Source organism: Apodemus sylvaticus, chromosome 3, assembly GCF_947179515.1.
Source record: "Apodemus sylvaticus chromosome 3, mApoSyl1.1, whole genome shotgun sequence".
Lineage (NCBI taxonomy): Eukaryota > Metazoa > Chordata > Mammalia > Rodentia > Muridae > Apodemus > Apodemus sylvaticus.
Genome location: NC_067474.1, coordinates 142,076,323 through 142,090,420, shown reverse-complemented (window position 1 = coordinate 142,090,420; position 14,098 = coordinate 142,076,323). Strand labels below are relative to the sequence as shown.

Genomic DNA, 14,098 nt, shown 5'->3' with positions numbered 1-14,098 from the left:
GTCCAGGGTGAGGAGGAGAGAAAGGCCAATGTGTCAAACAAACACCTATAGTCACAGGGATGGATCCTAGACTGGACCAGCCTGCCACGGGGGCCTAGGCAGCCATCTACAGCAGGAAGCCGGGCTGGGGAGAGAGCTCAGATGGTACAATGCTTGCTGGGAGGACCTGAGTCTGATCTTCAGAACCCATGTGTGCAAGCTGAGTGTGGTTGTTCGTGCTTATCGACCCCATAGCTGGGGAGACAGAGACAGGCTGACTCCTAAGTGACAGATCCTGTCTCAAAAAAAAGCAAGGTGGATGGGTCTAGGAGCAACACCCAACTGTCCTCTATGGCTTCCACAGGTATGTGTACCAGTGTTCATACATGCACCCACATAAGCATGCACATATTACTAAGCAATTGATTAAAAGATGCAGCAGGAAGAGAGGCTTATGAGACAGCTTTGAAAGAAGAGAGTCCTTGATTTGGATCTTGGAAGGTTGTATTCAGTAAGTTAAGACAAGGAAGATTGTCCCTGGCAAGGGAGTAGCTGTCTTTCAGGGCTTCACAGCTACCCAGCAGGGTAGATGGGTGTCTTCAGGAGAAGCATCTGGACCTGAAACTGGGGACAGATGTGGCACTTTGCTGGAGTCAACAAGATAGCTGGCCCCTCCCAGTCCAGGTCAGACTTTGGTTATAGCAAAATGGTGGTCAGAAGGAGGATGGAGTTGGAGGAAGGGAGACAGGGAAATCGGTTTCAAGGATGGCTGCTTGCACTGGACTGGGGGTGGGGCTTGGCTTCAGCAGCAAGAGCAAGCGTGGATAAGGGATCCCAGGCAGCTGGGTGGGAGGCAGCGGCGGATGCAGAGGGGTGGAAGGGATGCTGGCGAATATGCAGCTGCAGCAGAGATCCAAACAGAGGCTCTGGTGGTGAACCCAGCCTGGCTGGCATCTGAGCCTCCAGTGAGGAGCTGAAAGAAGATTCAGGAGTTCAGGACTTCAGTGGGACTTCAGAGGTAGATCTGAGTCACCAGCAGAAGGTGGCATTTAAAGCCATGAGCTTGGACTAGCGGGTCCAGGAGAGTTTGCAGTGTCAGAGCGGAAGCTGAAGAAATAACATGACACAGAGGAGGGGCAGAGGCAGCAAAAGGGAACGGGAGAGTGGGAAGACAGGGGATGTGAGCGCCCTTGGACAGCAGCGGGAATGTATCTGTGTGTCGCTTTCCAGAAGGAGGCATGTCCTTGGCACCTACCGAGTGTCAGGGTCGGGGAGGGACACTGCAGGCGTAAAGCAAAGCAGAGGCCAACCCTCAGCAGCTAGAAGTGAAACTGGAGAAACGGATCCACCAGTGACCCTAAAATGTGGGTGTGATCTGTTCTATGGCTATTTTGTACCCCAGGAAAACAAGGCACAAAGAGATGAAGTCATCTGTCCAAGGTCCTCCTCGTAGGTAGCAGAGCTGAACCCAGGCCACCTGACTGCAGAGGCGACTCTGTCCTCCCACTCCAGGATGCAGCCTCTCAGGCTAGGGGACAAGAGTAGGCTGGAGGGTGAGGAGGCTGACAGAACAGAAGGTCATTAACAACACACAGCTCTTGAGCTTGTCCTGATTCTGCTGTGAGTCTGTGAAAGCATACGTGTGAGCCAGTATGCCCCTGGGTCCTGTTGTGTGACAAGGACAGGGTTCATTTGCTACTGTGTGTGTGGGCTGTGGACCCACAATATGGCTGTCACCTGGGAGCTTGCGAGGAAAAAACCTCTCTGCAGACCTACTAGGCTACAATCTACATGCTGACTAGGTCCCACTGACCCGTCGTATACCTCTGTGCCATCACTGACACCAAAGGCACTTTTGGTAAATGGTGGTTGGATCCAAATGGTGGTTCCCCTAAGGCAGAAGAATTCGAAAATGTTTGCATGTCCTTGCATCCCCATGGATGGGAAGAAGCTAGAGATCCCCAAATGTCTGGGTTTCCGTGAGAGTTGGGGGATTGGAAGATGAGCAGAGGTGGTGAGGTGTGAACACTTCACATCTAGGTAACCAGGATGTGTCCAAGTACCAGTGAGTTCAAGGATACATGTCCTGTGTCACTACCAAGCACTGGGCTGATGCTTAGTGCCTTGTGCTGAGAAAGATCTGGCTTAGTGGAAGAGAGAGTTACAGCAACTGTGGGCAATCTCTGTAGGCTGTGGGGAGTGTGAGCAACTATGTGTGGGGGCCTTCGTGGGGAGCATCAGAGGGACTCACTGGTGAGGGTCCATATGGCCCTTGGCAAGCAGGTATGAGCATGCGTGGAGGAGGGAACATGTGGGTCAGACACAGTAACCAGCAGAAATGAGTTGTTGAGACACCAGCTTGCCCCTGCTCTTCCAGCGTGCAAACACAGCCTCTCCCAGGGAGTAAACATTTGGCTGGGAGTCTAAGGATGAGCAAACCCAGCTGAAACCCTCGGGTTTCCCAGCTGTGCTGATTGCTTGGGGGCTTTTTTAGGCCATTGTGAGAAAAATGAAGACATTGTCATAGAAATAGAGAAGTATTAGTTGGGTTTTGAATCCTATTTGGTGTGACAGATGCACACGGTAGCTTGAGCTACTGCGCTGAGCAGAAATTGCAGGGGTCACGTGTCTGTCTGCCCGTGCAAGTAGGACACAAATAGTCCTTGGGGTGTGGTACAACTTGCAAGAGCCACACTGTCAGGCTCCTGGTGACATCTGGCACCCAGCAGGGATTCAACAGGTGATCTGCAAGGTTAGGAGAAGCCATCCCTGGTGTGGCAGGAGGATGGGGACTAAGATGCCAAGATTAATGCATCAAAGGAGATCTGCGGAGAGAGCCTGGTGCCCTCCATCTCCTTGAGCTCCTTGAGGCTTCATACATGGACCAGAGCATTGAGAGTGGGGAGAGGGACACAGTTGGGAGAAGCTGGGGCCATGGAGAGATATGAAGGGCTAGGCACCATGTAGCCTGATGCTCCTGGGACGTTTTTCTTACCCACTTCCATTTTTGGAAGGGTTTTGTTTCTTCTTAGTAATTTGTCTCTTCCTGGTTCTAATCAAGTGTTCCTGGTCCAATCCTTTGTCCTGGGCACATGAGCCTGTGAACTGTGTCCTGGGAACCCAGATCAGTGGTCCTAAGCCTACGTTCTCTGACACTCAGGGCTTTCTCACTGCTTCTGGCTGCCATGCCTAACAGACACAGCTTTCTCTCCATCTCCCCTCCTCCTGTCAACTGCCTGGATTCCCATCTTGCCTGTCCTGTTGTTGTTTTCCTTGAAATTTAATACAATTGTCTTCAAGCTTCTGAGTCTGTTTTAAAAATCTTTTATTACTGATTTTAAGAACCCCAAAGAGAGAAGCCCATTTTCCTAGTAACTAATATTGAGGTCTCTGCAAAGTCACATTCTCTGGACCCCTGCTTTGCTAATTAATTCCCTTCACCATCCTGCCTCATGTAACCTAAGACATACTATGTTCCTCCCTTTGGCCACCACACGATTGAAACAGTGTACCCCGGGGGACTTTGATTTCATGCTGAGGGAATCTTATATGGGGAGAAGGAAAGGGCTACAGCCCAGGTGGTAGCCATAGCTGGGGGCCTGTCTCCAGGAACAAGATCTCACACAGTTCTGAGAACTTGACCTCTTGCAGGAGACTGAACCTGAGACAATGGTGCCAGGTGGGACCAAACCTTGTCCAGGATAGCTATGCAATCTATTTAAACCCAAATGGATGTAGAACTCTCTCTCTCTCTCTCTCTCTCTCTCTCTCTCTCTCTCTCTCTCTCTCTCTCTCTCTCTCTCTCTCTGTGTGTGTGTGTGTGTGTGTGTGTGTGTATGTGTGTATGTGTATGTGTGTGTGATTTTGAAGTGATTAAATCTCTTTGTTTTTCTTCTCAATGTATCCACATTGAATAAATCCCTCTTTTGTGCTTTTCACCAATACTTTATTCCCTTAATTGGCTAATTGAGGACTGGTGGCCGCAGCTGCCCATGCCCTGGGTCTGTCCTCGACTCCAGTAACCCTGCCATACGGCAGCTGAACAATTCTGAAAAAGTTAACTTTCCCCAGCTGGGTTTCCTCTGGTTTGGGAAGCAGTTCATCCCTATTTTTGGGTCTGTTAGCCCAACATAGTCTAGGAGCAGTGCATAGAAGAAGGGCATGGACTCAGTTCCTTTCAATTCACACCACCAAACAGATCTCTAGGTCCCATGTGTTTGGAGTAACCAGGGAAGAGGAAAGTGTGGGGAACCAGAGATCTGTCTTTCAAAGAACTCCCAATATGTTATGGAGGTAGGGGTTAGAATGAAAGTTCGAGTTGGGACCATCTTCTCTCTCTTGATGATGGCAAGTTCTAGAAACTGAGCTCAGGTCTGGGTAGCTAGGAATCAGCAGGTGGCTGTAGCCCCGGGTTTCCCTGGCTGGTTTACTTCGGGTTCGATGCTAAAGATGACGGGTCTTTCCCACAGTTCTAAGGCGGTCTGGTTATTCACCACAAGCTCCCAGTGATTCACAGACTTTTGATCCTGGCTAATTCTTTCATGGACATCATCCTTGGTCAGAAGCTTGCATATGAACTCCACTTGCCTATGATCCTAGTGTTTCTGTCTTCTGTCTGCCTTATCATGGTACACTGATAGCCAGGTCTACACCATCAGACAAGCATGTGTGAAAGAGTCAATGAGCTGATGTGATTTCTAGGTAAACACACACGGAAATACAGTGACATACATTCACACGACTGCAGATGCTCAGCCTTGGAAACGTGCATCTCTCTGATCACAGGTACCCAGATACAGAATATCTTTAATACAGGGGTTGTCTTTCTAGAGACCCTCAGGACTGCCTTGACTGGAAGTTCCTGCCTTGCTTTGATGGAGAAACTCTGGGCATTCCTAGCCCTAGGCAGAGTTGGCCTTGAAAACCAAGGTGGATACTTCAATACACATGGTGTGTATAGAAATACTCTTCCTTTCTGGTTTTTCATTATGCAAATAGTGTGGTTACATAAGATGTCTTCCTCATTCATAGGAAAAACAGTCCAAGGATGAGAACGAAGAAAGGGCAGCTTGAATAAACATGTGAGGTAGATCTCTGAAGATCACATCCTACACAAATGGCCTTGCTTCTGCTTTATAAATGCCCCAGACTTGGGGGCCACACTTGGCTGTTTAACTTATTAGGACACCTCTGACGGTCGGCAGACATTCTTTCCTATGTTATTTCTTTCTGTAGCTGCCTGGCATTCCATTCCATACCTGCACTCTCTGCTTATTTCATGTCTTATTTTTATTTGCGTGCATGTGTGTTTGTGTGTGTTTACATGCTACATGTATGCAGTGCCCGTGGAGGCCATGACATGGAGTCAGATTCCCTGGAGCTGGGCTTGGAGGCAGTCAGGAGCTACCTGAAGTGGGTCTGAGGACTGAATTTGATTCATCTAATCCATTTCCAGAATTCTTATTCGCTCAGATTAGCTAATTAATTTGTGCTTGTGTATGTGCATGTGCGCATGTACTATGTACACATGTGCACGTGTGTAGAAGTCAGAGGTTGATACTGGTGTCCTATTATTGGAGTCACTGAATCTGGGGCTTAACTGATTTGACTAGCAGCTGACCAGCATGTCCCAAGAAGCCTCATACCTATGCGTCCAGGGCTCTGGGGTTACATGTATCACTGTGCCTGGCTTTTTACATGAATGTTGGTGGTCTGAGCTCAGGTCCTCAACACATGTTGAACAAGCAAGTTCTAAACAACTGGTTTGATGTAATAAAAAAATGTTCCTGAGAGGTACATGACAGGATGCAGTTTTACTACTTGTGTCCAGGTAAATGAAGTGAAACCGCTGGCTACAGGAGCCACACTGATTTCCTCTCCTGGACTACTGCTGGGAGAAGCCCGGGCTCGTCCACACTGGTCAGGAGAGAGGCAGTGAGGCCTAACCATTTCTGTACCACACTGTGCATTACGACGTCCTGACGTGACTTGGAAAGGGAAACCGTGTTTCATTACTGGCTGAAATTGCATGTCTTTAATTATTGGTGGGGCTGATGTTTTCAATTTGTATTTCAATTATGAAGTGTTAGTTTATAGCTGTGCTCATTTTTCAGCCTGATGGGCCGGGCCGAGTTTTCTTACAGAATTTAAAAGCTCTTTACACATTAGGTCGGCGGTGTTTAGTCAATTATGTACATCACAGATTTATTTATTTATTTTTTTATTTTTGCATATTTACTATTGACTTTGCATTTTCACTGAGGTTTTTATTTTAATACAAACCTTATCAATTTTTAAATTTTAATTGAATCCAACAGCCTTTGCTTTTATGGATTATCTTTGTTAAAGGGACATCCCACCAGAGGCCAGGACTATCCATGGTTCTCTAATGCTCTTGTCCATGTGGCTTTGTGAATGAGATATAGATGGGATTTCAAAATGGATAAACTCACGGTGTATGTGTGTGTGTATACATGTGTGTGTGTGTGTATGTGTGTGTGTGTGTGTGTGTGTGTGTATGTGTGTGTGTGTGTGTGTGTGAGTGCTCACGCTCGTGCATGAGGAGGCCAGGGATTAATTTTAGGTGCTGTTTCTCAATAGCTGTCCATGCTGTTTTGGGAGACAAGGCTTCTCTCACTTGGCTCTGGGTCTCACTGACTGGGCTAGGCTGACTGGCTTGGGACAGCCCAGCGGTCCTCCTTTCTCTGCCTTCTCAGCTTTGGGATTACAGGGGTGAGGCAGACACTGTGCCCTGCTTTTTACACAGGTGCTGGGGAATCAGAACTCAGTCCCTCATGCTCGTAAAGCAAGCATTGCACCAACAGAGGCTCTTTTTCAGGAGTATCAACCCAGGTTTTAAATTCTGCTTATGTGATTCTTCAATGGCTCTAAAATGATACTTTAGTCATACCTTACAGTCTGCTTTTGGCTGTGTACCCAAGCATCTGCGCACCCAGAGGCATCGATTTCTGTACTGTACCCCTGTTGAGTAAAGTATAACCACATCTGGGCCAATGTGCTTACTGCACACAGTCAGCCGACACCAAAATTTGGGTATCTAGGGGTGGGGGATGGGGGTGGGAGGTGAGTATTCTTCTATCTCAACTCCTTAACCCCCAATCCTCTGCATGCTAATTCTTCCAGATCAGAGTTTTTTTGTTTTGTTTGTTTTTGTTAAAGGCACACATCACAATTATCAGTGATTGTCACTGGCTTCTATGCCCAGTGTAGAAAACCTGCCACTGTGAGCCTAGGCACCAGAATTCTTGTTAAACTGCAGAGTGAAGAAGGAACCACCTCTAGAGAGATGTCAGAATAAGCCTTGGGATAGAGGCTGTGACAGCCCACTTCCTGCTGATCCTAGCCCAGTGTCTGCCACGTGCATGGGATCTGGCAAACACTGGGCAGAAGTATGCACTACTTAACTTGTCACTAGCACCCTTGCTTTGAACTCCCAAAGATTTCATTTGTTCCCCAACAATGGAGGGAGCAGCAGAAGCTGGGGAGACAAATGAACATGTGCCACACCCGCCCCCAGAAAGAAGAAAGCTGTGTGAGAGGGGGCTCCCATGCTCAGAACCTGAAGGGTGAACATGAGGAAGAGGGACCAAAAGTGTCCTGGGCTTCCATGGTTACAGGATGAGGACAAAGGTTTCAGAGACACAGGAAGATGCTGCTGAGATAACAGGTTTATCAAGAATGACAACAGTCTGGCCTGGCAGTACAGACCTATATTCCCTGCTATTAGGACACAAGTTCAAGACCAGCCTGGTTAACCTAACAAATCCCTGTCCCAAAAGAAAACGTAAAAAGAGGAGTGGACAATCTAGCTCTGTTGTAGGGCTTGTCGAGTATGCCTACAGTCTTGCATTCAGCTCTTGTCTCTGTGCCAGTCTAAAAAAATTTGTTTTGAAAAAAAGGATAGTAGAGATGCATTTGTGGCTTCCCATCTCCATACTGACGAGGGTGTGCCTTATGTGTGTGTCCTTATGGGACACATTATGCTGAATGCTGGTCACTAGCAAGACCTCTTAAAGCCTGAGAGGTTAGATTCTTGGCAGTATTTACTGAATGGATTTTGTGACATATGTGCAGCTCCTGCAAGTTTTCTTATTGGTGAGAAAATCTAGACTAAGCTAACTCAGCTGTCGCCATGTTGTGAAATCTTCATCGAAGCTGCTCTGACCTGGGACTCGGAGTCCTGGCCGTGAGGTTAGTACCTGCTGTAGGGTTAAAAACTCACCCTTGCCATGTGATGTCTCAATGACCCAGGTGCAGTTCAAGTTGTTGGGATAGAAGTCAGGGAACCCTGGCGACAAGATGGTGCCACTGGAGCCTTGAATGAAGCCACCACAGAGAGCTGTAAGAGTGAAGTGGGCAGAATGAGTCAGAGTGCCTCAGAGAGCTCCCCCAACCATCCTTCATGGGCCCCTAATCCACCAACCTCACCCATGAGTGCTAGGGAGTCAGTGAATTAGGCTCCTGGTTTATCAGGGCAGGAAAAAGAATCTGCTCTTTATCGCCCCCTACTGGTGTGCCTCACCTTCACAGCTGGGAAGGGCACGACTCCACTGGAAATTTGGTTCACACTCCAGGGGCTCCCCATCGCTTAAGGTATAGCCCGAGTCACAGCTGAAGGTCACCAGAGCACCCACGTAGAAGTCATTTCCATGACGTTGCCCATTGACGGGGATACCTGGGTCCAGACAGTGGTCTGACTGCAATGTAATAGCTGGAAAAGAGAGGCCATAGATGATGACAGACAGTGTGTGATGTCATCAAGGAGGGACTCCATCTGGCTTACAAAGGGAGGGAGGACAGAGCCTTGGTTTAGAAGCAGAAGTTGCCAGTTATTGACTCATGAAATGTGGCCCCTGGAATTCATGTATCGGGGGTCAGGGGGTGGAGCTTTTGAAAGACCCATCTCTCAAGAAGGTTCACACATTCAGCCCAGGTGTACCGAACATTCACTCTGCTCTCAAGCCACACCTGTGACACTTCCTAATTTGTTCCGGAAGGCATTGATGACATGAGGTTAACCCTCTGAATCAAGGGGAGGCAACTGAAATGATGAGAGAATGCAGGTGCAAGGGAGATGCCAACTGACTCCAAGTTCATGGTCAGTCAAACACTTGATCCCACCGCAGGGATCCCACCACAGCAGCCGACCATGCCTAGACAGAGGAAGCTGTGAGCTGTGCACACGGGCCCTGGTCTGAAGGTCATGAGCAACCCAGTTCCCACGTGAGAGAGGCTGAGAAAGATGTTCTAGGATGGCAAGGGCTGGGCCCATGGTGGAGCACAGTCAGCAGCCAGTCTGGTTGTCTGCTCTTTGTGCCACCCACTGAGACTCACTCTCATAGCGGAGCTGGAAGCCTATGTCCGAGTGACTCTTGTCAGTAGAGAAGAGGAGGTAGAGGTAGTTGCTGGTGCTGATGAGGAACTGGGGCACCTGGGTCCCATGGTAAACGCCAATCAAAGGTGCTGAGTATGTCCGTCCATCTCGCACTTCCAGGGTGTCATAGTTGACCTCAGTTTTAAACCTACAGAACGATGCAAATGGAGATGTTTTAAGAAACTCAAAGCGTATCGTTTGCCCTGCTTCACCCAGGGCTCCAGGCAACCAGATTTCAGCAGACGTGATATTTTAATATAATTTGCATACATTTACTAATCATATGGAAGGACTTCCTCTACTGCATTTGACTCAACTTTCCCCTCCTTCTTAGGAAGTGCACTCGCAGTCTTCTCTAGAACATGGGCCAGAATCCATCTTAAGATGCAGAGACAAAGGCTTCGCGGGATTCAGAATGTTCTAGGCTACGATGGATCAAATCTGGCTTTTGGTTTAGAGAACTAAGGCTAGCTTTTACATTTATAAAAAAAAAAAGATGTTTAAAAATCCAAAGCAGTAAAGATTGTGCATCAGAGTCACACACAGGCCAGTGGCCCATGAAGCACTGTGTGTTTCCTATGCCAGTCTTCATGGGACAGTTGGGAGGCCATGAATTCCACGCCACTGATGCTCCATCTGGAGGAGGTCCAGGTTCACTTCTGGGAGGTTACTTTCCCACCAGGGGCTTAAGTAGAACATGGGGATGGAGGGAGCACTTGAGCGAGGTTTAGGACAGAGATTGGGGAGCACTCCTTTAGAGGGAGGTTTAGGACAGAGATTGGGGAGCACTCCTTCCCATGCTGAGCATTTGTGGGCTTTGTCTGAATTTTATGGTGTCTGATGGCGCCTACTTGCCATCTCTCTTTAAGGGGATAGTAAAGGAAAGAGCTCTGGGGTCCAAGGTGATCACTCACCTGCTTTCCCATCCCCAGCTACAGACTCCCAACACAAGCAGAAAGCCAATGAGGCAGTCATCCCCATGTTCTCCATCCTCCTCCACACTGCTGATGTCTTGGTGCTACATACACTCCCCCCAACTTTGTCAGAGTGGAGGCATCATCTTGGTACCCCACCCCCCCTCAGAAGCTTCGGTCAGCAGCACCTGTCGAATGTAATTTTGATGGGGTATCCAGGCTGGGCTTCGATCACCCAGGCGCAGCTCAGGGCATCCTTGTAGAAGCCAGGCCAGCCCGGAGATAGGATGGTCCCACTCGGCGAAGTCAGGTGGCCACCACAGGGAGCTAGGGGACAGAGGGAGAAGAGCGGATTTGTTGAGAGACAAAAGAACGAAGAAATAAACAAAGCCCCTCTCTATAAAATGTGTTAGCCAACAAGGGGTGGTTTTGTTTTTATGGAAAATTATATAAAGTCTAAACTGTGAGCTTTGCTGACTGGGACCCTTATAGATGTGACCAGTTACATCATTTGCAGGTTTATAAAAGGCCTGAAGGAAAAGACTAAAAATTCTTTCAGCAAAGTCTGTTTGTCATTCCAGTGGGGCTAATATTTGGGTCACTGCTGCCTTTTTCTTTGTTTCCAACTCAATTGCCAGGCCTGAGGCAGAGACATCAGCCCAGCCTACATTCTTCCATCAACACTGGGGAGTTAGTGACTAGATGTGGGGTCAGTTCAGGGCAGTCTTGTGTCTCACCACACTATGAATACCGTGTTATTTGTCTTTTCCAACAGGCATGTCCAGTATTTAGTAAAGCTCCTGACACGTCTCTGCCTCCATGGTTGTTGGTAAGAGAATGGATATAAGGGTGGATGAATGAAGTCTGGGGCAGGTGATTCTGCAAGATACTGGCTGGGTCATCCCACCCTTTGCTGGCTTTGGTCTCATGAAGCACGGTATTTCTTCCTGCTCAGGCTCCTTCCCATGATTCCTTCTTCCAGACGCCATGCTTCCTAGCCTGTGTGTGTGTGTGTGTGATAGCCTAATGGCTATCAGAGCTACTTCACTATTCTTCCTTCAGGACACATGGTGGGTTTCAGTGTCATGCTAGGTCACCTGACTGCTTTGGCCAATAGGATGAGCGAACATGAATGATGCCTGTCCCGTGTCTATGTAGAAATGTTTAAAGTTAGCAAGTGGCTTGCTAAATTTCCTCTTCTTGTTTTGGTGACTGTGGAAACTGGTATCAAGATGGAAGCCAACCCACCCGGACCGTTACGTGACTCAGAGGAATGGGCCCACTTATGAGCCATGTTAAGTGCTGTGATGGCTAGGTTTTATTGTCATCTTAATGGGATCTAAAGTCACCTAGGAGACAAAACTCCAGGGTTGTCTCTGAGGGAATGTCTACAGGGGGTAAACTGAGTAGGGGAAGAATCACCATTCCATGGTGTGAATAAATACAGAATAACTGTAAAAAAGAGAATAAATAAATAATGATCACGCGTAAGAAAAAGAGCCGAGTCCAGCATTCATTTCCTTCTGTCTCCTGACTGAGGGTGCAGCATGGTCAGCTGCCTCCAGCTCCGGCCGCCATGACTTTTCTGCTCGTAAGTCAGATTAAACCTCTCCTTCCTTACGTTCCTCTGTCAAGTGTCTTATCACAGTGATGAAAAGAGTCTCTCAGACACTTAGCTTAAAAGGTTTGCAATCTCCACTGGGGGCTGTTGGGACTGGACGTTGTATAATAGGGTGATGTAGGTCACTTCACACTTCCTGAAGAGGGTGACCATACCACCACCACCACCACCACCACCACCACACTAAGGCTGTTGTCATTGTCATGGCCACCCTCAGTAGCTGAGCGCTCATGCCATGTCAGGCATTTCCACAGTATGTGACCGCATTCCTCAGACCATATTCCTCCCCAACGTGAGAGGCTGGTGCTGTGACGGTCATAGGAAGCTGAAGAGCACGAGGCTGAGGGATGAGCTTGGACTTGGACTTAGGCAAGTCAGCCCAGCAGCAGGCGCCACAAGCAAAGCAGCCTCTAGGCTGTAAAGAAACTCCTGCTTCCTCCAGACCAGTGGTTCTCAACCTTCCTCATGCCGTGACCCTTTAATACGGTTCCTCGGGTTGTGGCAAGCCCCAGCCATAAAATTATTTGCATAGCTACTTCATAACTGTAATTTTGTCACTGCTATGAATTATAATGCAGATATCTGTGTTTTCTGATTGTCTTAGGTGACCCCTGCAAGACCCAGAGGTTGAGAACCACAGGCTAGCCCCTCTTACTGCAGACCTACTAGAACAGTCCTTCCTGAACAGGACTGACTGAGGGAGAAATAAGGGAGCCACCAGGTGCTTCTTCCTTTGCAAATTCTTCTAGATGTTTCCAGGTCATTGTCCTTGTAAAATCCAGTTAAGATTTTCCTCACTGTCCTCTCAAGCTGATTTTTTGTTCCTTCCCTTCGTTACTTCATTCTTTCCTTCATTCTTTCCTTCCCTCCCTCCCTCCTTCCTTCCTTCTTCCCTCCTTCCTCAATCCACTCCTTACCCCCTCCCTCCTCTTTCTTTTTAGATACAGGGTCTCTTGTAGCACAGGTTAGCCTTGAACTCACTATGTAGCCACAGTTGATTCTGATTCTTCCTCCACCTCCAGAATGCTGGAGGTGCAGCCAGGTAGCGTCACATTACGTTTGTGCAGTGCTGGAATTCAAACTTAGGGATTTTTACATTCCATGCAAGCCACATACCAACTGGGAGGCATCCTCAGGCCAGAGATTATTTTTTCTACAAATGACTGTATTTTATTATTTTATGTGTATGAGTGCATGCATGTATGTCTGTGCATCATGGTTGTACCTCGTGCCTGAAGAAGCCAGAGAGAATGTCGTATCTCCCAGGACTAGAGTTATAGGTGGCTGTGAGCAGCTGCGGGGAAGCCTGGAAATGAACTTGGTTCCTCTAGAACAGCAACAAGTGCTCTTAACGGCTGAGCCACCCCTCCAGCCCCAGCCCAGACATTTTAATAGAAAAGTATATTAGGACATTTAATTAACAGAGCCGATAACAATAGTGATGTTGTCAGGAAGAGGTGCCAGTGTCTCCTGGTGCCCTTACTCATTGGGTTGTTTTATTATGTCGTCCAAATGCCTGCTAATAAAGTTATTGTCCCCATTTTACAGAGGAGGTAACCAAGGCCAAGTAGGTTAAGACCCTAGATAAAAGACATTAAGCTAATGAAGTCAGAGCTGAGACTTAACCTGAAGACCTCTCTCTCCAAATCCTCCTGCAGCACAGAGCACCCCACTGTCAGAAGACTGAGCTGGAGGGTGCCCAGCGCTCGCCAGGTGTCGGGGCTTACTGTGGATTATCCTTGTGAAGACTGCGAAGCAACATGGCACATATGTTATTGCCTTCATCCTATAGAAGGGGATTATTGCCTCCATTTTATAGAAGGGGATTACTGCTGATTTCTGTGAGTGGAGGCTTAGGGAGAGGAGGTAATTGGATGGCGTCTATATAAAACACTGAGAGCTAAACCACACATGTGTATCATCCCTCTTGTATTTCTGGTTTGCAAAACCCAGCCATCATCTCACTGAATCATCTCCTACAGCGCATGTGTGGGACCTCAGGGGCGGGGAGGGATGCACCAGCTGCTGTGCCCCAGAGGTCTCAAGTAGGCTCCGAGTCTCATTCTCATTCATTCCAGGCCCCTCCTCTCTGGGTTGAGGCTGGATGTTGACCTCCCTGCTCAGTGTCCAGGAAGCCACAGGCTAAAGGCAGAACTGCACTCCCTGGCTACAGACAGATAAACACAGCCC

General features: G+C 48.2%; 1 protein-coding gene across 1 annotated transcript in view; it reads right to left on the bottom strand.

Annotated features, from left to right (window-relative positions):
* Nucleotides 1-14,098, bottom strand: part of Csmd2 (CUB and Sushi multiple domains 2) — a 563,664-nt gene that overhangs the window by 165,328 nt on the left and 384,238 nt on the right. The window contains exons 16-19 of the mRNA XM_052177421.1: nucleotides 10,476-10,614; nucleotides 9,334-9,521; nucleotides 8,522-8,710; nucleotides 8,222-8,338 (exon numbers count right to left, since the gene is read on the bottom strand). Coding sequence (XP_052033381.1) covers nucleotides 8,222-8,338; nucleotides 8,522-8,710; nucleotides 9,334-9,521; nucleotides 10,476-10,614 — 633 coding nt within the window. The remainder of the gene's footprint in view (nucleotides 1-8,221; nucleotides 8,339-8,521; nucleotides 8,711-9,333; nucleotides 9,522-10,475; nucleotides 10,615-14,098) is intronic.